The sequence below is a fragment of the Triticum urartu genome, chromosome 3 (assembly GCF_003073215.2).
Source record: "Triticum urartu cultivar G1812 chromosome 3, Tu2.1, whole genome shotgun sequence".
Lineage (NCBI taxonomy): Eukaryota > Viridiplantae > Streptophyta > Magnoliopsida > Poales > Poaceae > Triticum > Triticum urartu.
Genome location: NC_053024.1, coordinates 50560712 through 50583845, shown reverse-complemented (window position 1 = coordinate 50583845; position 23134 = coordinate 50560712). Strand labels below are relative to the sequence as shown.

Sequence of the window (23134 nt, the reverse complement as noted above, 5' to 3'; positions counted from 1 at the left end):
GGGCGTCGTCTGGGCGACGCGGGCGTTGAGAGCGGCTCGGCACTCGGCGCGGGCTCGGCGAGCGTCGGCCATGGAACTGGTGGAACAGTGGAGCGTGGATCAATGGAGGGAAAGCTTCGGCACACCCCTACCTGGCGCGCCAAATGTCGGATTTTGGGTTCCGGCAAACCGTTGAGGTTCGAACACTGGGGTGCGCACAAAGAACTCTCTCTCTCTCACTAGCTCGCTCGCTCAACGATCCGCGGCCTAGCTCGACGAACCCGAGGAACAAGAGACACGATGGTTTATACTGGTTCGGCCCACCGTTGTGGTGTAATACCCTACTCCAGTGTGTGGTGGTGGATTGCCTCGTGGGCTGAGGGTGAACTAGTACAATGGTCGAACAGCCTCGGGAGGAGAGGTGTTCTTGGGCTCAGAGAGCTGGTGAGAGTTCGGATGGAGTGGTTCCAATCCAAGATAAGTCACCCCTTCTATGGTGGTGGCTAGTCCTATTTATAGAGGCCCCGGCCCTCTTCCCAAATATCAGGCGGGAAGGGATTCCCCAACGGCCAATTTGAAGGGGGGCAGCTAGTACAAGTTATCCTGACAAAAGTAGTCTTCTCCTGCCAAAGGCTCTGGTGGTGACGCCGCCCTGGGCTCCACGATGACCTCCGTCTTGTCGTCCTGCTGGTCTTGGTCTTGTTGCACCGATATGGAAACCTTTTCCTGATGCCTCGGGACTCCGCTCCTGCGCTTGCCCCTTGGCACCAAAGGGAAAGCTGGTACACTACGCCCGCTGGCGCCCGCTTGGCCTTGATCGTCATGGCTCAAGTCACGTGAACCTTGCGAGGTGCCCCTTGCATAGATATCTCCGCTCCTCGGGAGCCAGCCTAGCGAGGCTGCCCCTAGGGAGGTCTTGGTGTCGTCCGCCTCGCGAGGCTTGGCCCCTCGCGAGGGTCTTGAGCTGCTGCTGTCGATGTTGGGCCGTACCAGGCCGTTGGTGGAGCCACGTCGTGGGCCGCAGGCAGGCAAGTCTGGGGACCCCCGTTCCCAGGACGCCGACAAATGTGGCCCTGCTTGGCATAGAACAAATTAACTCTTATTACAAGGAATAAGGGTACAAGGGTCTGACGTTACAAAGGATCACATCAACACGGCGACACTACGCCTGCTAAGGTAGCTCTATGCCAGCAGCAGAACAACTCGTAGTAGCGGAATAACTTCTAGCAGCAGAACAATGGCGACGGTGGTGAACTCCACTCCGCAGGGACTCTGGCTGGGACACAGTCTAGCTCGCACGATCGGACTCCTCGACAAGCAATCAATCACGGCATCACCTGCAAACTGGCATGGCACACTAGGTGAGTACTTTGAATGTGCACATTACCAAACTTGGGCTTACAAGGTTATAGTCATGGGTGGCCCCGGATGCCACTCTGGACATCAAACGGCCACCGTCGTGGCAAAAACAAAAACAGTCCCAAACAGGGACATGTGCACATTACCAAACTTGGGCTCACAAGGTTATTGCCACCTACCGGGCCAGGGCAGCACGAGCACATAACCTTCCCTAGTTGGAGGCACCGGCGCGAGGCATGACAATAGACCGCATTAGGGCCTTCCCATAGAGGCAAATGTGACTGCACTGGAAAAGCCAGGTTCGGTGGCACCTGATCAACGAAATGACAGAATTTGTCGCCAAAGTATAACGGTGATAACTGATACTCCGATATCAAATATCCACCTGCAATCCAAGTAATATTAATATCCATCGAATATTCTATGAATAATATAGTTGCATCGAAATAAACTCCAAGGGTAGCATAACTAGTATCCTGATGAATCCAAAGACTACAATGATGCTACTATCAGGATGTAAGCCCACTATCAGATCCAAAAAATATCAATCAAATCCAACATAATACTCAAAATCAAAATATCCCATATGATCATGATGAAAATAAGCATTACTCCTAATAATCCAATGATAATATAATATCATCAAACTAGCAATGCATAACCCTTAAAGAATCCAAGCATAATCATGACAGTAGCAAGAACAAAAGTACTCCAAGAAATGCCATGAAGAAATCATTTCTAAATAATGCAAAATTAAGCAATTGAATTAAATAAGCCATATCATTGCATTGCAATCATGCAAAATGGAGGGTGTGGCTTGCCTGGGGTGGGTGGATTCACCGAGAAGAGATGTGAGGAGTTCGCGGAAAGATTTGCCGGAAAGGTTCTCTCTCGGAGGAGTTGAATATAGGGCAGGGGGAAAATGGTCATTTTTAGAATGTTACAACATCATGAAAATGATACCAACGGAATGGACTCGACGAACAGAGAACGTGGGCTTTTGAATCACCTGAATCGGAGTTGCGGTTGCAAAGATACGGCCGTTCGTTTGTTAAGTAGAAGGAGACTTTAATGAGATCTTGTTCGCAAATGAGAAGGAGGGAGGACCGGCTCGGGCCCAGCCTTGTATGGATGCTTTTCAGAACACCTTGGAGGGTTGTGGTCTTGAGGATTTGGGCTTTGTTGGGGACCCGTTCATGTGGCGGAACAATTGGCACTCACTGGAGGGGTATACTAGGGAGCGGCTGGATCGAGCAGTAGCAAATGCGGGTTGGCGTGGTCTCTTTCCTTTGCACAAAATTATAAATGGGGACCCAAGACACTCTGATCATCGGCCTATAATCGCAGAGCTGAATGGTATGTCTGATCGGTATGAACATATGGCAGGCCCAAATGTATTCCGGTTCGAAGCCCGCTGGTTGCAAGAGGAAGAATGTGTGGGAAGGTTGTAGAGGAGGCATGGAATAGTGCTTTTCAGGAGGGAGGACGAACAATGATGGAAGGGTTAAGGCGGGTGGGGACCGAGCTGTCAAGATGGGATAGGGAGGTGCTGGGGGAGTTGAAGGGTCGTATAAGGAATGCTAGGAGGGATCTGGAGAGGTGTCGGAGGAGTCCTTTGAGCCAGTACCATGTAAACCGAGAGCATTTGCTGTGATACAAGTTGAGTAGACTAGAAGATCAATATAACTGTATTGGAGACAGCGTGCACATGCTAATTGGTTGACGAAGGGAGACCGTAACACAAAGTTCTTTCAAGCCTATGCGTCAGAGAGGAGAAGGAAAAACATAATCACAAGGCTGCGGAAGGAGGATGGGAGTGTAGTGGAGGGAGAGGAGGCGTTAGGGAATTATATAGCTAACCACTACAAAAGTTTGTTCACATCCTCTGCAGGTATTCTCACAAATGATCTCTTATCAAGGGTTCCCACCATGGTCACCCCTGAGATGAATGCGCGGCTCATCAGGCCTTATTCAGGAAAGGAGGTAAAAAAAGCTCTTGAGTCAATTGGTGACCTGAAAGCACCAGGACCGGACGGTATGCCTACTGTGTTTTATAAGAAGTTCTGGGAGTTGGTGGGAATGAAGGTGCAAGAAGAGGTGTTGGGGTGCTTAATGGTAATCCTATGCCCGAGTCCTGGAATGAAACCACCATCGTATTAATACCAAAGAAGAATAATCCTGAGAGGATAACGGAGTTCAGACCGATCAGTCTTTGCAACGTTCTGTACAAGATGATCTCCAAGGTCCTAGCAAATAGACTGAAGGAAATGCTCCCGAAGATTATCTCACCGACCCAATCAGCCTTTGTACCGGGAAGGTTGATTACTGATAATGTGTTGTTGGCTTATGAGATCAACCACTTGATGCATAAGAGGAAGGGGGGCGTGATGGGTTTGTGGCAGTCAAGCTTGACATGAGCAAAGCATATGACCGTGTTGAGTGGGAATTCCTGGAGTGCATGATGCGCAAGATGGGGTTTGGAGAGGTGTGGATTGGCACTATTATGAAGTGTGTTAGATCGGTAAAATAGTGAAAGTGAATAGAAACCTCACCGATCTATTCGTGCCAGAGAGAGGGCTGCGCCAAGGGGATCCTTGGTCCCCATATCTGTTCATCATGTGTGCTGAAGGCTTCTCAGCGCTGCTGCGACAAGCGGAGGAAGATGATATTATTCAGGGCATCCAAATCTGTAATGGGGCGCCAAAGATAAACCATCTCTTCTTTGCGGATGATTCCCTTATAGTGATGAAGGCAACTGCTCAAGGTGCAGCTAGACTGTAGTCTATCTTGACTTTATACGAATCCCAATCAGGTCAAATGATAAACAAGAATAAGTCCTCGGCAACCTTCAGCAAGGGCACAACATCAGCAGTTAAAAGTGAGGTCCTACATATCCTCGGTATCCCCCACGAGTCGCGCTGTAAAAGATATTTGGGGTTACTAGTTCACATTGGTGCTGCCCCAAGTAAGGAATTTGAATACATCAAGCAAATGATATGGCAGAGAATGCAGGGCTGGATCGAGAGGTTACTATCTAAACCGGGCAAAGAAACCTTGGTAAAATCGATAGCCCAGGCAATCCCTACATTCGCGATGTCATGCTTTGATCTAACAAAGAAGCTATGTGAGGAAATTGGTACCCTAATTAATCGATATTGGTGGAGCTAGCAAGACAAGATGGACAAGTGCCATTGGATAGGTTGGGATAAACTTACGAAATCCAAGAAGGAGGGCGGCTTGGGCTTCCGAGAGCTGCACATCTTTAACCTCGCGATGTTAGCACGACAAGGTTGGCGTCTCCTGCAGGAGCCGGATACGCTTTGTGCACAAATCCTGAAGGCTCGCTACTACCCAGAATGCTCGGTACTTGATGTTGTGGCAAAGACAGAGATGTCCTATACATGGCGCAGCATATTAAAGGGGATCGAGCTGCTGAAGGAAGGTATTGTTTGGAGGATTGGGTCTGGTGAGAATGTTAAAATCTGGGACTATCCGTGGATTCCGAGGGGAGAGACGAGGAGGCCGCGAACTCGTCGGGGCAGCGTGCTGATTGATCGAGCTAGCGATCTAATGGATCCAGTCACTGAAAATTGGGATGAAGAACTAGTCAAGGAGCTGTTCTGCCAGGAGGATGCAAAGGAGATATTGGCAATCCCAGTGAAGCATGGAATGGATGACCAAGTTGGCATTTTTGACCCAAAAGGAGTGTTCTCTGTTAAGTCTGCCTACCACTTGGGGATCAAGCTCAGGGAGACAAAGAAAAACAGAGATGCGAGCCCCTCGGCACCGGCACCCGCGGATGCGTAGAAGTGGAACAGGATTTGGAACTTAAACCTCCCTCCAAAAATCTGTATGTTTCTTTGGAGACTTGCGTATAATAGCTTGCCTGTGAGGATGAATATTAAATGCAAGCATGTTGAGCTGGATACTAGGTGCCCGATGTGCATGCGTCTTGACGAGGATGGCGGACATCTTTTCCTTAAATGCAAACAAGTAAAACAAGTCTGGAGAGCCTTACTGATTGAGGACATCAAGTTGAACCTCCTCCAGTCAAACAATCCCATGGCAATGTTTGACCAATTGTGGGCTCTAGAGAGTGAACGACGTGAGCTAGCGCTCACCATGTTGTGGGAGTGGTGGAATGTTCGAAATAAAACTAATGCAGGGGAAAGGACTCATACATGCGAGGAAATCTGTTTTACTGTCAGGAAGCTTGTGACTGATCTTGCAGCACTAGGAAGCAAGGCTGGCGTGCAGGTAGCACCAGACCCGGCATCTTGGAGCAGACCAGAGGAGGGATTCATTAAAATCAATTTTGATGTAGCTTTTCACGTGGCTGTGGGGCACGGGGCTTGGGGCTGTGTTGCCCGCTCGGACCATGGTGAGGTTATCTTTGCTTGTGCTGGAAAACTTGAGTTCCTTGCCTCACCACTCCAGGCAGAAGCTACTGCATGCATCAAGGCCATTGAAGCTGCTAGCGAACTGGGCATCCATCGGGTTATTTTTGAGTCAGATTCGTTGCAGCTGGTTAATGCTCTGAAGACAGGCGAGTATGACAAGTCCTCCATTGGAGTCCTGCTACGAGAAGTTCGAAGCATCTGCTGTGCGTCCTTCGACGCCTTTGATTTCACTTTTTGTAAACGTTCCTGTAATAGGGTTGCCCATAGCCTGGCTGCTTTCGGATTCAGGGCGGGCGTGCCTAACTCCTGGTGGATGGAGCAGGTCCCGGACTGTGTTGTTGACTTGGTTGCCAGCGACAACGCGTGGTTAAGTAAATTGGAACGTGTGTTCCCAGCTCAAAAAAAAGTATGAGGTGTGAATTGCTATGGCCTGGAAGCGGCATGTGACTTGTAGTTTCTATTGCTCTGTTGTTTTGGTTCCAATGACATCTATCTAGCTACAGTGCAAAACACGCCGACCCAGAATAATAAGACAACATCAAACATTATCATAAATAAGAAATAACTATATGCAAGTTCAAGAAAAATAGGATTGGATGCAGTTTCAGAGGCTTACAACTGAGACATACTATTTATTAAGAGGCATGCGACGGCGTGGGCTTGAAGGAGAGGTGGAATTTGTGCTAGGCCTCTCCACCTCCACAACACTGTAAAACAACTACTAGCACTCGTGGAAATGGACTGGATCCGCAAAAATGCTGATATTCCACACATATTTAGATTAACTTTCTTGAATCTCTTACCTGAATAATTGATGTCTGCATATTTCTGTCAAAAGAAAAACAAAGTGAGATGGTTGTGAAATCCGGTGGTTTTTTTTTTGAGAGTACGTCAATGGGGCAAGTAAGAAATTCCAAAATAAGACGAATGATATGTGGCAGCTGACGGTAGTACCATGGTTATAGATCTAAAAGTAGCAAGCAAATAGGGGCGTTCCTTGTCCTGAACCGCGGCGGAGTACCATCCACGCGCGTGCCGAGCGAGAGGGACGCGTGTGACGAAGAGGAGCTGCCGCAGAATAGCCAGCCATCGCCGCCGGCGGACTAAGAGAAGTGAGCCGGCCGGCGGCAACCCGGTTTGGCTACGGGGGTTTGTTTTTGCCACGCTGGACAGACAAAGGTCCACTCCCCTCCGATTTTGGGAAACAGAGAGAGGGGGGGGGGGGGGGGGGGGGGGAATGGGCCCAATGTGGTGGGTGCCGCGACCGGACAGGCGAGTGTGTGGTTCGGTCGGCGGCGCGGCGGCCGGCGGAGGCGACGAGACTGGGGTTCGGTCGGCGGCTCGGCGGCCAGCGGAGGCGGCGAGACTGGGACTAGTCCTCCCTCGGAGGACATCCCCGCCCCACTGTCTCTCTCTGCTCCGAGGGAGGGCCACCCCACCCGACCGGGGGGCGCCAGGAGGGAGTGCCACGCCCGCGCCCGGCGGCTGGCCTCAGCTACTTCCGGCCGATAGGTGACGCTCGCTCTCCTCCTTTTTCCCTCCCTTCTCGCTTAGTCCCCTTCACTCTGGCGCGGCACATGCATTGCACTGCATACTGTATTTTTTTTTGTAACTTCCCCAAAGAGAGGGCATTCTGAACCAAATTCAGAAATATTTGCAGGATTTATTTGATAACTTCTTTAGCGATTTAGCACATTGCATTGCTTCTTATCTTAGGAGAGCAGAAAAATTGTCACACAAAAAAGAGCACAACTGTCCTATAGGCAAAGCCAAAGGGCTTTAGATATCGGACGGATAAGTAACTTGCCATGTGTGGAGAAACAAAGAATCCACACAGATCCAACTCAATTATGTACTTATTACACACAAAAGGGCTTTATTTTATTTACTAGTGCTTTCTCGCTTCTCGTTTAGGTTCTCACGGTTTTCTGTTGGGTTGCATCTCTAGCCTCTACCCAACTTGCTTGGAACATAAACTAGTACTTGTTATTCAGAAGTTTTATATAACAAGTTAACAACCGAATGACATGTATCAAAGCTGTGCTCAAACTTCAGCCTCTGCCTTCTTCTTCCAGCTCAGGAGCATTTGAAGAAATTTTTGCACCTGAATCAAAGTTAAAATATTAGTAGTTATTTTACTGGGTACAACTAACAAGACTACACAATGCAATGCATTTGAGGTTGAATACATTACCTGAGCCGGGTCTTCAAGGGAATACGAGGCTTTGGTCCACTTGCGTTTCTTGTTGACAAGGATCCCCAGTCCGCCAACTCGTTTCCAAAGCACCTAATCGCAAAAAAAGTGGAGAGATTATTTAAATAATGATTTAACAAGATTGGGTTTCCGCGTTTAGATGATATTACCTTGAATGCATCTTCATCTGTCTTATCGTCACCGATAAAGATAGCGACCACCTGAGAACTGTCCCAGTTGTTTTTGCGGGCTAGCTGCTCGAGTATATACTTGACTGCAAACCCCTTGTTGAATTCAGCCTTAGGACGAACTTCAACAACCTATATAATTGCATACAAGTGTAAATGTAATGAATATGATCAAAGTTAACCTTCATGCACTAGCCAACGCAACCAAAAGTCCGAACTGGTGGAAAGGGCTAGGCAATCCACATATGCACTTCAACACCACCCTCGCGTGTGACGCGGGAAGTCAACACGTGAATAGACTTAGAGGCCTATACGTGGACACAGAGTGAGGAAGCAGCAATTTTTAGATAAATTGCGAAAGCCAGGACTTGCACTCAAGCTTGACATGGTATCAGGGTCTTGAGTTCAAGTCTTGACTTTCGCAGTTTATCCAAAAATTGATGTTGCCCCGCTCTGTGTCCACGTTTAGGCCTCTTGAGCCATACCTCTGAGTCTATTCATGTGTTGACTTCCCGCGTCATACATGAGAGGGGGTATTGAAGTGTACATGTGGATTGCCTAGCCATTTCCATTAGTTCAAAATTTTGGTTGCATTAGCTAGTGCATGAAGCTTGACAATCAAAACATTTAAACTTGATTGATGTCCAACCAAATCTACTTACCTTGTCACCCTTAGTTACTGTGAGCTCAGAGAAACCTTTAATGGTTTGCTTGGCAAGCTTCTTAACCAGTTCCTGTTCCTGCAAAATAAAAAAACGAACGTTAGGAAAATTATTTCAATATAGCAAAGAGGTGGAAGAACTCGAAATCCATGCTTATTCATCGTGATCAAGTCCTTTCTTATAGGTGAACTAACTTGGCCATCAAGGCAAAACTAAACTGATTACAATCTGGACTCTTTATCTCTTTACCTAAACTGACTCTGCAATCTTTTAACTAATTTGATTCTGACTCAAAGTAAAGGCTTTGGTAAACAGTCTCCCTGCTACTCACGCCTTAAAGGAGATATTAAACATGATGTCTGTGGGCAAAAACCTACTGGAATGATAGAAGCCTATTGGTACTCAAAGATATATGAAAAAGCAGCTGCTGCCAAAAGAACTCTAACCACAAATCAATTTAGGCCAAGAGGACAATACAATCAGCCCTTCAGAAATAATTTTCCCTTGGCTCCTCTCCCACAGCAAGTTCAACAAGATAAAGTGAACAATCCCCTACCAAATGCTAGGGCCTGCCGGTATTGCAGAGAACCTTGGTCCAGACAACATAAATGCAGAATTTGGGAAAACCCTCCATATTCTACAAGAAGTGGAAGATGACAGTGACACTGATACTTCCCTGGAAGAAGTGCAGTCACCTGAGCAAACCTTTCATACAGCCCCTAATACCCCTGAACAGGAACAAACAAAACAGGCCATGTATATTTCTTGCCATGCAGCAGAGGGAACTACTGGTCCTAGCACATTTTCCCTTCTGCTAATGATTGATGGCAAACAGGCTGTTGCCCTAGTGGACAGTGGATCATCTGATACTTTCATGAGCAATACATTTGCAGTTAAAAGTAATTGCCACCAGAAAGCTATGTCACCAAAGAAAGTTACAGTAGCTGGAGGTGCTCAACTAATCTCCAACAGTATAGTACCTCACAGAAATTTCTCTATACAGGACAAGTCCTTTTTCTAGTTCCTTCGAGCTACTAGACCTGGGCAGCTATGACATCATCCTAGGAGCAGATTGGATTTACAGCTACAGTCCTATTTGTTTGGATCTGGTGGAAAGAATACTGACTGTCACTAAGAATGGGTCTCCTGTTACATTATTTGATCACACTGTTCCAAAGGAGAAGTGTATTATCTCTGCTCTCAAACTGGACAAGATGCTACAAAAGGGTGTAATGGGATACATTCGACACTGAAACACTACAGACAGCACCAGCAGTTCCTGCTGAACTTGCTCCCTTACTGGAAAAGTGTAAGGCAGTATTTACTGAATCCACAGTCCTTCCTCCTTCAAGAGATTGTGATCATCAAATTCCTCTTAAACCAGGAGCACAACCTCCATACCTGAGACCATACAAAGTCCCTCACCACCAGAAAGCTTTTAATAACTTTGTGAAAACTTTTGCTAAGACTATATGGAGCAAAGCTTTCCAGATCAGAATGGCTACTGATGATATTCCTAAGACAGCTTTTAAAACTCACTTAGGCCACTATGAATACACAGTGATGCCTTTTGGGTTGACAAATGCTCCAGCTACTTTTCAAAACCTCATGAACTGGATATTTGGGAAATACTTGAGGAAATTCATCTTGGTTTTCATTGATGACATTCTGATATTCAGTCAATCAATAGAAGAACACATTGAGCACTTAGACCAAGCTCTGAAATTCTGCAGGAACACCAGCTCTCTGTTAAACTGTCCAAATGCTCCTTTGCTGTTTCACAAGTCTCTTACTTGGGCCATGTCATTTCTGAGCAAGGAGTTTCTACTGACCCTAGCAAGATCCAAGAGGTGTTAAACTGGAAAGAACCTGACAATGTCACTAAACTCAGGATTTTTGGACCTCACAGGGTATTACAGACGATTTGCTAAAGATTATGGCAAAATCTGCAGACCTCTACATGATGTCCTTAAGATTTTGGATCTGACAAACAGGAAACAGTCTCCCTGCTACTCACTCCTCCTATGGTCGTTCCTTTGCTGTACTGTTGTGGGCCCTACGGCTATAAGTCTGACCCCACATAACAAGAGGCAAAAACAATGAAGCTTTAGCTTTAGTTATACCTCCTCCTCAACACACCGGTAGTGCACGGAAATCCCGAATTTCTTATGTTCAATGCTTGCACCCTTTATTTCTTTGATAGCCTCCTCCAAACGCTCTCTTGCCTGTCATGCAAGTAATGCATTAGCATTTCTGGAATGTAATGAAATTGATGTAATGAAATTGAATTATCATTATTAGGATCGTTTGCTTAGGAGTCAAGTAAACCTCTCTATTTAAGGAGAGGAGATGTATCAATCTAATCAAGCAAGAAGCAATCATTATTTGCTCGGCTTCCCGAAGGGAGCCGGGAGACCTAACCCTAGCCGCCTCTTGCGCAGCCGCCGCCTCCTCTCCCTCGCACGACGGCGCCCTGCCGCCGGCGACCGCGAGCAGCACCACGCCCAGCCCCCTCCTTCCCCTACAACCTACGCCCTAGACAAGGTAGGATCATAGCTCCTACCAATTTGGTATCAGGTAGCTCGGTTCCGATCATGTCTGCACCACCACCCAACCCGTCACTGCCCGTCACGACCGCGCCGCTGCCCGTCACCACCACGTCGCTACCTCTCTCCACCGTGCCGCTGGCTCTCCCCACCGCGCCGCTGGACTCCGCCGCCGGCGCCTCCACCGGCCAGACACCGCCGCCCTCCACCGCGCCGCCCGTCGCCGTCTACTCATTGGCGGAGATGACCGGGATCCTCAACGACCTCGTCATCGCCGTCCAGGGCATATACCTCTACCTGGCCGGGCCCTACGGGCAACCCCCCCCCTTGCAGCCGGCCGCCGCGACCGGGCCAGTCGCCCTGCCCTGGTACGCGGCCACCACGGGGCCGATCGGGCCTCTACACCACCACTGGCCCGGTCAGCCTCCGCCCGCCGTCGCCCCCACTGGCCGCAATGGCCGGCTCCGGTGATCATCGCGCCCCCGACGCCTCCCGGGTCCGGGCAGCCACAGCCCCAGCTGCCGGCCCCACCGCCGCCCGCTACCGCGCCTCAATGGCCACAGTGGTCGGCCCCGGCCCTCGCGGCGCCCCCCACGCCACCCGGGTCCGTGCCGCCGCAGCGGCAGCTGCCGGCCCCACCACCGCCCAACACGGGGCCCGGGTCACCCTCGCATGGAGGCGTACCGATCCAACAAGTGCGCTTCCCGCCGTCGCCATCCCCAATACCGGCCTGGCTGACCGGATCATCACCGCCACCCGTCTACACGTCGGCTGGAGACCCGCCGGCACCCACTCTACAGTGCGGCGATCCCTCCGGCTCGGCGGGGCACTCCACGGGCCACGGCCATACTGACCGGGCGCCCCAATCATTGCTGATTCGCACCTCCGAGCCAGCCGGCCATGACACTCCGACTCAGACACCGCCGCGGTTTGCCAAACTGGACTTCGCCACTTATGACGGCATGGAGGACCCCCTCAACTGGCTCAACCAGTGCGAGGAGTTCTTTCACGGGTAGCGCACCCTCGCCTCGGAACGTACCTGGCTCGCCTCTTACCACCTCCGCGGCGCGGCACAGACCTGGTACTACGCCCTCGAGCAGGACGAGGGCAGCATGCCCCCTTGGGAGCGCTTTCGCGAGTTCTGCCTCCTTCGTTTTGGGCCACCGATCCGCGGGAGCCGCCTGGCAGAGCTAGGCCGCCTTCCCTTCACCTCCATGGTTCAGGACTTCGCTGACCGTTTCCAGGCCTTGGCATGCCACGCGTCGGGCGTGATGGCACAACAGCGGGCCGACCTCTTCGTCGGTGGACTTCCGGATCACATCCGCGTGGACGTGGAGCTTCGGGGACCCCAGGATCTCTAGACGGCCATGTACTACGCCCGCGCGTTCGAGCGCCGCGCGGTGGCCATCCAGCAGGCATCACCGTCCCAGGCCGCTGGGCCGTTACCCTGGCCGGATGTTCCCGCGAAGGGCCAGCCTGCTCAGGCTTCCACGGCAACCCTCGCCGCGACCGCGGCGCGCCCGTTCCGCCGGCTCACCTCGCCCGAGCTACTCGAGTGTCGCCGCCAAGGGTTGTGCTTCAACTGCGACGAGCCCTACACGCCCGGCCATGTCTGCCCACGACTCTTCTATCTGGAGGTTGCAGACTACATTGAGGAGGACGCCGTCGCCGCCGACCTGGCCGCCCCAGCTGTCGCGAAGGTGTTTGACGCTGGTTGATCAACTTGAGGAGTTCAGCAAGCGCTTCCCCACCTTACAGCTCGAGGACGAGCTGTTTGTGCAGGCGGGGAGAAGTGTTATGACCGGCATGTTAGGGGCTTAGCCCAGTGGGGTGTGACCCAAGTTATCTTATCGTTATTAGGGGCTTAGCCCAATTATCTTATCATTATTAGGATCGTTTGCTTAGGAGTCAAGTAAACCTCTCTATTTAAGGAGAGGAGATATATCAATCTAATCAAGCAAGAAGCAATCATTATTTGCTCGGCTTCCCGAAGGGAGCCGGGAGACCTAACCCTAGCCGCCTTTTGCGCAGCCGCCGCCTCCTCTCCCTCGCACGACGGCGCCCTGCCGCCGGCAACCGCGAGCAGCACCACGCCCAGCCCCCTCCTTCCCCTACAACCTACGCCCTAAACAAGGTAGGATCATGGCTCGTTGTATTTTATACCTGATTTATAACAGGCACGTACTTGCGGGCAGGTTCGTAGGCTTCTGTTTCGTCAATCTGCAGATTAAATATTTAGAGCGCGTCAAAGAGAAAGAATAAACTACATATAGGCATTGCTAAATTTAATAATGGCTTACGAGTTTGATTTCTGCTCCGTGGCTCCCTGCATAGTGCAGGTTTTCGATCATTACGAAACTTTCCGCCTGCAGATGAATAGCAAAACAAGTGAGTCGCTAATTACAAATGTATAGAGCATCCAAATTAAGATACCCATTAGTCGGTAATACCTTATCGCGGGCCCTTCCACTGACGACTGAAGTGGCGCACAAGGAGGCAAGTTCTTGAACAACTTCGCGCATCTGATTATATGGATCAGGGATAAGAAAGATGTTATGACCAGCGTCACTTATAGCCGGAGAAGGCCCAATGGGCGCGTCTAGTTAGGGGCTTAGCCCAACATTATCTTATTGTTATTAGCAAGGATTATATAAACAGTTGTAAGGCTACCTTTTGGAATTAAACAATAAGTCATAAACTATTGCCCGGCTCCCCCTAGGAGCCGGAACTCTAAACCCTAGCCACCTCTCCCTCACCGCCGCCGCCTTCCTCCCGCGCGATCACGGCGCCGACGCGCCCCCGGCCGCGCTAACCTCTCGCCACCCAACCTTCCACCCCTACAACCTGCGGTCCAGGCCTAGTAGGACCCTAGCTCCTATCAATCTGGTATCAGGTAGCTCTGGTTCGATCATGTCTATGCCGCAGCCCACCCCGTCCCTCCCGCTGCCGACCACCTCGTCGCCCCCGGTGACCACCACGGCTGTCGCCCCGCTCCTGCCCGCGCCGGGCTCCTTCGTCGCGCCCGCCCCCGCTGTCCTCACACTGGAGGAGGTGACCGAGGCGCCGCGGGATCTCACCCAGGCGGTCCAGGGTATCCGGCTGTTCCTGGCCGGGTCCTACGGGCCGCAACCGGCCGCGCCGCCACCACGCCGTCGTGGCTACCGTGGCAGCCGCCGCCCCTGGCGGCCTCTGCCGCGTCCGTTGGGCCGCTGCAGGAGCCGCCACCACCACCTACCAGCTCCGGGCCGGCCCTTACTGCGCCGGCGGGGGTCCCGATTCACCAAGTCAGGTTTCCACCCTCGTCGTCCCCGTTACCGGCCTGGTTGGCCGGGTCGTCACAGCCGGTCTACATGATGGCTTCAGGGCCGCCGCACGTGTAGTCACCGCCGGCGCCACCCCCACAGTACGGCGGGCCCTCCAGCTCCACCGGCCCTTACGCTGGCCTCGACGGGCCTCCGTTCCACGGGGGGGGGGGGGCATGACCACCGACCCGGCGCCGCCCTCCTTGCTGCTCTGCGCTGACGAGGTGTACCCCCACGACGGCCATAACCACACGCCGCCGCGCTTCGCCAAGCTCGACTTCGCCACCTATGACGGCATAGAGGACCCCTTGAGCTGGCTTAATCAATGTGACCAGTTTTTCCGGGGGCAGCGCACGCTCGCGTCGGACCGCACCTGGCTCGCTTCGTATCACCTCCGAGGCGCCGCACAGACTTGGTATTACGCTCTCGAGCAGGACGAGGGCGGCATGCCCCCATGGGAGCGTTTCCGCGAGCTCTGCCTCCTACGCTTCAGGCCACCGATACACGGGAGCCGGCTGGCGGAGCTGGGCCGCCTACCCTTCACCTCCACGGTGCAGGACTTCATCGACCGCTTCCAGGCCCTGGCGTGCCACGCGCCCGGTGTGATGGCTCGCCAGCAGGCTGTGCTCTTCGTGGGCGGTCTGCCGGATCATATCCGCGTGGACGTTGAGCTGCGGGGACCTCAGGACCTCCAGACGGCCATGTATTATGCCCGCGCCTTTGAGCGTCGCGCGCAGGACTTGCAGTAGGCGTCGCCGTCTCGGGGTGCCCGACAGGCCGCCAGACTGCCCCTGACACCACGCGTGCCGGGGCGTCCGCCTCCGGCCTCTGCAGCGACCACCACTTTGGCCGCGACGCGGCCCTTCCACCGGCTCACCCCGGCCGAGCAGCTCGAGCGCCGTCGCCAGGGGTTATGCTATAACTGCGACGAGCCCTACGTGTCGGGCCACGTCTGCCCACGGCTCTTCTACTTGGAGGCGGCCGACTACATCGAGGAGGACACTGCTGCCGACGGGCTCCACGACTTGCCCGCCCCAGTTACCGCAGAGGTCGCATTGGCGCCCGCTTCGGTGACGGCTCTCATTGTATCCCTCCATGCCCTCCCGGGTATACGAGCAGAGCAGACTATGCTCCTGCCGGTGATGATCCACGGCGAGCGCCTCATGGCCCTCCTGGATACGGGCTCCACCCATAACTTCCTGCCCGAGTCGACCATGCGCCGCTTGGCGCTTCAGCGACGGGCGGGGAGCAACTCCGGGTCACCGTGGCTAACGACGACCGCCTCCGGTGTCATGGGATTGCGTGGAACGTCCCCGTCACCATCGGCGACGAGCACTTCACCATCACGTGCGCCGGCATCGACTTGGGCTACTTCGACTTCATCCTCGGTGTTGACTTCTTGCAGACCCTGGGTCCCATCCTCTGGGACTTCGACGCCATGACGATGACCTTCTGGCGCCTGGGCCACCGCGTCCGGTGGGAGGGCGTGGGTGGCGCCTCACCAGCGACGCCGCATCTGCAGCTGATGGCGACTGCTGCAAGGCCCGAGCACCCCCTGTTGGACCATCTCTTGCAGCAACACCGCGACCTCTTTGACAAGCCACAGGGCCTTCTGCCAGCCAGGGCGTACGACCACCGCATTCACCTACTGCCGGGCACAACCCCTATTGCGGCGCGCCCCTACCGCTACCCCCAGCTGCAGAAGGACGAGCTGGAGCGGCAGTGCGCGGTCATGCTAGCCTTGGGCATCATCCGGATCTCTACCTCGCCATTTTCGGCGCCGGCGGTCCTCTTCCGCAAGGCGGACGGCACGTGGCGTTTCTGCATCGACTACCGTGCTCTTAACGCACAGACGCTACTACCGTGCTCTTAACGCACAGACGCTCAAGGACAAAATTCCCATTCCAGTTGTCAACGACCTCCTGGACGAGCTACATGGGGCACGCTTCTTCACCAAGCTCGACCTCCGTTCAGGCTACCACCAGGTGCGGATGCACCCGGACGATATCGCGAAGACGGCGTTTCGGACTCATCACGACCACTTCAAGTTCTTGGTGATGCCCTTTGGTCTATCCAACGCACCAGCGACCTTTCAGGCCTTGATGAACGATGTTCTCCACCCCTACTTGTGTCGGTTTGTGCTCGTTTTCTTTGATGACATTCTTATCTACAGTGCCTCGTGGGCGGAGCACCTTCAGCATGTCGCCATCGTCTTCCACGAGCTTCGAGCGCACCATCTTCACCTCAAGCGCTCGAAGTGCTCGTTCGCACGCCTTCGGTCGCCATGGACGCCGACAAGGTGGCGGTTGTTGCGGCCTGGCTGATGCCACACTCGCCGCGGGCCCTACGAGGCTTCCTGGGCCTCGCGGGGTACTACCGGAAATTCATCGGGGAGTTCGGCCTCATCGCGTCCCCGCTCACGCGACTTTGCGCCGCGATGCCTTCGCCTGGGATGCTGAGGCGACCGAGGCGTTCAAGAGCCTCGAGCAGGCCCTCACTACGGGCCCAGTCCTCCAGATGCCTAACTTCGACAAGCCGTTCATGGTGGGCGGTGATGCCTCAGGCGTTGGGTTTGGCGTCGTCCTTCATCAGGGCGACGGGCCGCTTGCGTTCTTCAGCAGGCCCTTCGTCGCGCGCCATCATAAGCTCGCGGCCTATGAGAGGGAGCTCATTGGCTTGGTGCAGTCGTGCGCCATTGACGGCCGTAACTCTGGCGGAGGCCGTTCCGTATTCGCAGGGATCACTACAGCCTCAAGTTCTTATTGGACAGATGCTCTCCACCGTGCCGCAGCATCAGTGGATCAGCAAGCTCTTTGGCTTTGACTTCACCATCGAGTATCGTCCGGGCCGCCTCAACACCGTGGCTGATGCCCTGTCGCGCCGCGACGCCGACCCCGACTCGGACGCCATCGACCCCGCGGGCGCGGCCCTCTGCATCCGCTCGCGGCCCTCCTTCGCCCTCATTGACGACATCCGCAGGACCACCGCGGACGCTACGGACGCTCAACTCCTTCAGCAGCGCCCCGACGCTGGCGACCTGGAGGAGCCATGACGCTTGGCGGATGGCTTGCTCCTGCATGGGCATCGACTTTTCATGTCGGATCACGGCGACCTCCGTCACCAGGTCCTGCTGCTGGCACACTCAGCCGGCCACGAGGGCGTGCAGAAGACCCTCCACCGTCTCCGCGCCGATTTCTACATCCTCGGTGACTAGGCCCTGGTACGAGATTGGGTGCGGTCTTGCCTGACGTGCCAGCGCAACAAGACGGAGACGCTGCGACCGGCCGAGCTGCTACAGCCCCTAGAGGTTCCCTCTCAGGTTTGGGCCGACATCTTCATGGACTTCATCGAGGGCCTTCCCAAGGTGGGCGGCAAGTCTGTCATCCTTACGGTGGTCGACCGCTTCAAGTACGCGCACTTCATCGCGCTCGGCCATCCCTACACTGCCGCCTCCGTGGCATGTGCCTTCTTCGACGGCATCGTCCGCCTCCACGGGTTCCCCTCTTCGATCGTCAGCGACCGGGACCCGGTGTTCACTGGGCATGTCTGGCGCGATCTCTTTCGGATGGCGGGCGTGAAGCTGTGCCTGAGTACGGCCTTCCATTCCAGACGGACGGTCAATTTGAGGTGGTCAACAAGGTGATTGCCATGTATTTGCGTTGTGTTACAAGTGATCGTCCCCGTGCTTGGGTGGACTGGCTCGCGTGGGCGGAGTACTGCTACAACACTTCATACCACTCTGCCCTGCACGCCATGCCTTTTGAGGTGGTCTATGGCCGACCGCCCCCGCCCATCCTACCGGTTGACCCCGAGATGGCTAGGGCGGAGGCGGCTGGCGACCTTCGCAACAGGGATGAGATGCTTGCGGAGGTGCGCCAATGACTTCTCCAGGCCCAGCAGCTGTCCAAGCACTACTACGATGCCCACCACCACGAGGTGGAGTTTGTGGTGGGCGACTGGGTGTGGCTGCGCCTCCTTCACCGCTCCACGCAGTCCTCGACCCGCGCGCGAAGCGCAAGCTGGGTCCTCGCTACGCAGGGCCGTTTTCCGTGCTGGAACACATCGGAAAGGTGGCCTACCGTCTTCAGCTTCTGGCCGATGCCCGCATCAATGACGTCTTCCATGTGGGGTTGCTGAAGCCCTTCCGCGGGGAACCGCTGGCAACCATGCCGGTGCTCCCTTCGACCTCCGACGGGCGCCTTCTTCCAGGACCGGCGAAGGTGTTGCAGGTCCAGCAACGTCGTGGGGTGTGGCACTTGTTGATCCAGTGGCAAGGCCTTCCGGAGGAGGATGCCACTTGGGAGCAGCTTGACGAGTTCCGCCAACACTTTCCAGACTTCCAGCTCGAGGACGAGCTGTTTGCGCAGGCGGGGAGAGATGTTATGACCGGTGTCACTTATAGCCGGAGAAGGCCAATGGGCGTGTCTAGTTAGGGGCTCAGCCCAACTTATCTTATTTTTATTAGCAAGGATTATATAAACAGTTGTAAGGCTACCTTTTGGAATAAGCAATAAGTCATAAACTATTGCCCGACTCCCCTTAGGAGCCGGAACTCTAAACCCTAGCCGCCTCTCCCTCACCGCCGCCGCCTTCCTCCCGCGCGATCACGGCGCCGATGCGCCGCCGGCCGCGCCCAACCTCTATGTTGGATAAGTCTTTGTACTAGGGTCTTCGTGGGGTTGCAGCACATGGTCCTTGTGGCAGTTAGGATAGAGTTCCTGACCATAAGGACTGGCAGTTAGGATAGCATCTTAGACCAGCATCTTAGACTAGCATCTTAGACTGGCAACTTAGTAGCATCTCAGCATATGCTTGGCTGGCTAGCAGCCTATAAGTATGTATCCCCAACCCCTCAGGTTGGCATGGCATTGTGTGAGAAATAAACCAACGAAAATTGTCCCAACTCTCCTAGTGTCATCCACAACTATCAATGCTCAGGTTCAAAGGTCTAACAAGATATTGTCCCAACTCTCCTAGTGTCATCCACAACTATCAATGCTCAGGTTCAAAGGTCTAACAAGTGGTATCAGAGCCTCGTTATCTTGTACCCTGAGCAGCCCAAGTCGGTAGCAGCAGCTGCTCCGTCTGCCTCTGGTTACATTCCTCCTTCCGGATTGTCGAGCAACAGTTCGTCTTCAACAACCTCCTCTTCACGCAACAGCCCCCCTGCAGCGAGCCATGTCTGCAGGTCGCTCTCAGCACACGGCTACCTCGAGCATGCGGCGCCGGCAGGAGGCCGAGCGCGCCGTGGCTGAGGAGCGTGAGCGAGCAGCTGTAGCAGCAGCTGCGGCGGCAGCAAGGGTGTCGAGGCTGGCTGCAGCGGAGCTGGCAGCAGCCAAAGCGGAGGTAGAAGCAGCCAGGGCGGAGTTAGAAGCAGCAGCAGCGGACGCAACACGTGAGGCTACGGCAGATGCCAAAGCACTCCGCGGCGGCTCCGGCAGCTCCAACAGCTCCGCGCCTGCGGACGACGGCGCTGACGCAGATCGCGCCAAAGTGGCGCAAGAGCGGACGGCGCAGTGGGCAGCCGAGCACGCCCGCGCTCCAGGTGGAGGTGTGCACCGCGACGGCGGCTGCAACGACCAGGACCACGGCCTCTACGAGATCCGGACTGTGGTCAGGGATGTTGGTCCCAGTGCTAGGTGGCCTACCCTCACTAAAACCAACTACGTCGAGTGGGCCAGGATCATGAAGGTCAGGCTCCAGGTGCGGCGCATGTGGGAGGCAGTCCAGGACAGCAACGTCGACCACCAAGAGGACCGACGGGCGCTGGACGCCCTCATCGCCGCAGTCCCGCCCGAGATGCAGTTCTTGCTTTCCAGCAAGCGGACTGCCAAGGAAGCTTGGGACGCCATCGCCGCGGCACGCATCGGCAGCGACCGTGCTCGGAAGTCCACTCTGCAGGCACTTCGTAAGGAGTGGGAGAGCCTGGCTTTCAAGCCAGGTGAGGACGTTGATGACTTTGCTCTCCGTCTCAACACTCTGCTGCAGAAGTTGGTGAAGTTTGGTGATGCCACCTACACCGAGGAGAGAGCTGTCGAGAAGCTCTTTCGGTGCATCCCCGAGAAGTACAAGCAGATGGCTCGGTCGATCGAGTCCTTGCTGGACCTCTCCACGATGACAATCGAGGAGGCGATAGGTCCCCTCAAGGTCGTCGACACCGACGAGCCACAGCCTTCCTCGGGGCCCATCACCACCGGCGGGAAGCTGCTCCTAACTCGGGAGCCGTGGGATGCCAGCCTTGGTGACAGGAAGAAGGGGGAGCCTTCTTCCATGACGGGCGGCCGCAAGCGTAGCAAGCAGTGTAAGACGCGAAGAGGCCCCCCGGGCAGGGCACAAGGACGTGCCGAAGGGGACGCCCGCAGAGGCGCCAAGGACGGCGCCGCTGGCAAGCCCAAGCCTGCACAAGACAACAGCTGCCACAACTGTGGCCGGTTTGGCCATTGGGCCAATGAGTGTCGGCAACCACGACAAGGCCAGGCTCACGTCGCACAGGCGAAGGAGGAGGAGACGGCTCTGTTCATGGCGCATGCAAGCATTGAGCTATCTTCAGCGACACCAGTCGCAAAAGCTCTCATCCACCTCGACGAGCCAAAGGCGCACGCTCTTCTCGGCGATGCCTCCGGGAAGGACAAGACTACGGGGTGGTGCCTCGACACCGGCGCCACCCACCACATGACCGGTCGAAGGGAATTCTTCGCCGAGCTCGATTCCGATGTGTGAGGCTCCGTCAAGTTTGGGGATGCCTCCGCTGTGGAAATTAAGGGCGTTGGCTCCGTCATCTTCACCACCAAGACGGGAGAGCACCGGCTGCTCACCGATGTCTACTACATCCCCGCGCTAAGGAACTCCATCATCAGCTTGGGACAGCTGGATGAGAACGGCTCACGCGTGCTGATTGAGCATGGGGTCCTACGCATCTGGGATCGCCAGGGTCACCTTCTCGCCAAGGTACCCAGAGGTGGAAATCGACTCTACGTCCTTGATGTGCAGGTGGCACAACCGGTTTGTCTCGCTGTCCGTCGGGACGACGAGGCGTGGCAATGGCATGAGCGCTTTGGGCATCTTCACTTTGAGGCCCTGAAGCGTCTAAGTGCCAAGGAGATGGTACGAGGCCTGCCATGCCTCGACCATGTGGAACAGTTCTGCGACATCTGCGTACTGACGAAGCAGAGACGACTCCCCTTTCCCCAACAGGCGAGTTTTCGGGCCAAGGAGAAGCTGGAGCTCGTGCACGGAGACTTGTGCGGCCCGGTGACGCCAGCCACACCAGGAGGTCGACGCTACTTCCTGCTGCTCGTCGACGATCTCTCTCGTTACATGTGGGCGATGATTCTCGGCAGCAAGGGAGAAGCGGTGAACGCCATCAGGCGCGCGCAGGCTGGTGTGGAGGCGGAGAGCGGCCGCAAATTGCGCGTGTTGCGCACTGACAACGGTGGCGAATTCGCGTCGTACTGCGCCAATGAGGGCATCCAGCGCCACTACTCCGCGCCGTACAGCCCGCAGCAAAACGGAGTCGTCGAGCGGCGCAACCAGACGGTTGTGGGGATGGCTCGGGCTCTCCTCAAGCAGCGAGGGATGCCGGCTGTTTTCTAGGGAGAGGCGGTGCTGACGGCCGTCTACATCCTCAATCGCTCGCCTACTAAGGCACTCGACGGCAGGACACCGTATGAGGCCTGGCATGGGCGGAAGCCGGCGGTCTCCCATTTGCGGGTCTTTGGTTGTCTTGCGTTCGCTAAGGATCTTGGCCACATTGGCAAGCTCGACGACAGGAGCACTCCGGGAGTCTTCATCGGCTACGCGGAGGGCTCAAAGGCCTACCGCATCCTCGACCCAAAGACACAGCGTGTGCGCACGACGCGAGACGTTGTGTTCAACAAAGGGCGAGGGTGGCAATGGGACAAGGCGGTGGACGACGGCGCGACGCCGACGTATGACGACTTCATTATCGAGTACGCTCACTTCAAGGAAGCCGGGGAAGCAAGCAGCTCCTCTCCGCCGGGCACGTCTACCCCGGCCCCAAAACTACATCGACTGCGGTGCCCGCTACGCCGAGGGCACCACAACTGGCAACGCCGCATACTCCAGCCCCGGCGGTCGCCACTCCGGGTTCATCTTCATCAGCACCAGCTCACGCAGAGCACAACCCGATGAAGTTCGCTTTCCCGCTCACTCACGACGAGGAGCGGGTCGACGCGTGGTATGGAGGCGAACAGCTGCCGTATCGCACGATGGATGATCTACTCGCGTGTGAGGACGGCGAACCACGGTCCTTTGCAGAGGCCGAGAGAGATGCGGCATGGCGCACCGTGATGCAGTTGGAGATGGATGCGGTCGAGCAAAACCGCACCTGGGAGCTCGCTGACCTCCCCCGTGGTCACCGCGCAATCACCCTTAAGTGGGTGTTCAAGCTGAAGAGGGATGGAGCCGGCGCCATCATCAAGCACAAGGCTCGCCTGGTGGCCCGAGGCTTCTTGCAGCAGGAAGGAGTCGATTTCGACGACGCC

General features: G+C 54.9%; 1 protein-coding gene across 3 annotated transcripts in view; it reads right to left on the bottom strand.

Moving 5' to 3' along the window:
• Positions 1 to 7250: 7250 nt before the first annotated feature.
• LOC125542747 (cysteine-rich receptor-like protein kinase 25) overlaps positions 7251 to 23134 on the bottom strand; it is a 33839-nt gene continuing 17955 nt past the window's right edge. Inside the window, exons 6-13 of one of the 3 annotated variants that reach the window (XM_048705921.1) lie at positions 13779 to 13850; positions 13629 to 13694; positions 13492 to 13548; positions 10906 to 11007; positions 8783 to 8860; positions 8103 to 8252; positions 7933 to 8025; positions 7251 to 7842 (exon numbers count right to left, since the gene is read on the bottom strand). In XM_048705921.1, the coding sequence (XP_048561878.1) occupies positions 7783 to 7842; positions 7933 to 8025; positions 8103 to 8252; positions 8783 to 8860; positions 10906 to 11007; positions 13492 to 13548; positions 13629 to 13694; positions 13779 to 13850 (678 nt within the window). In that variant the 3' untranslated portion in view covers positions 7251 to 7782. Of the gene's footprint in view, positions 8253 to 8782; positions 8861 to 10905; positions 11008 to 13491; positions 13549 to 13628; positions 13695 to 13778; positions 13851 to 23134 lie in introns of all 3 variants that reach the window. The other 2 variants (XM_048705920.1, XM_048705919.1) reach the window with 2 other exon arrangements.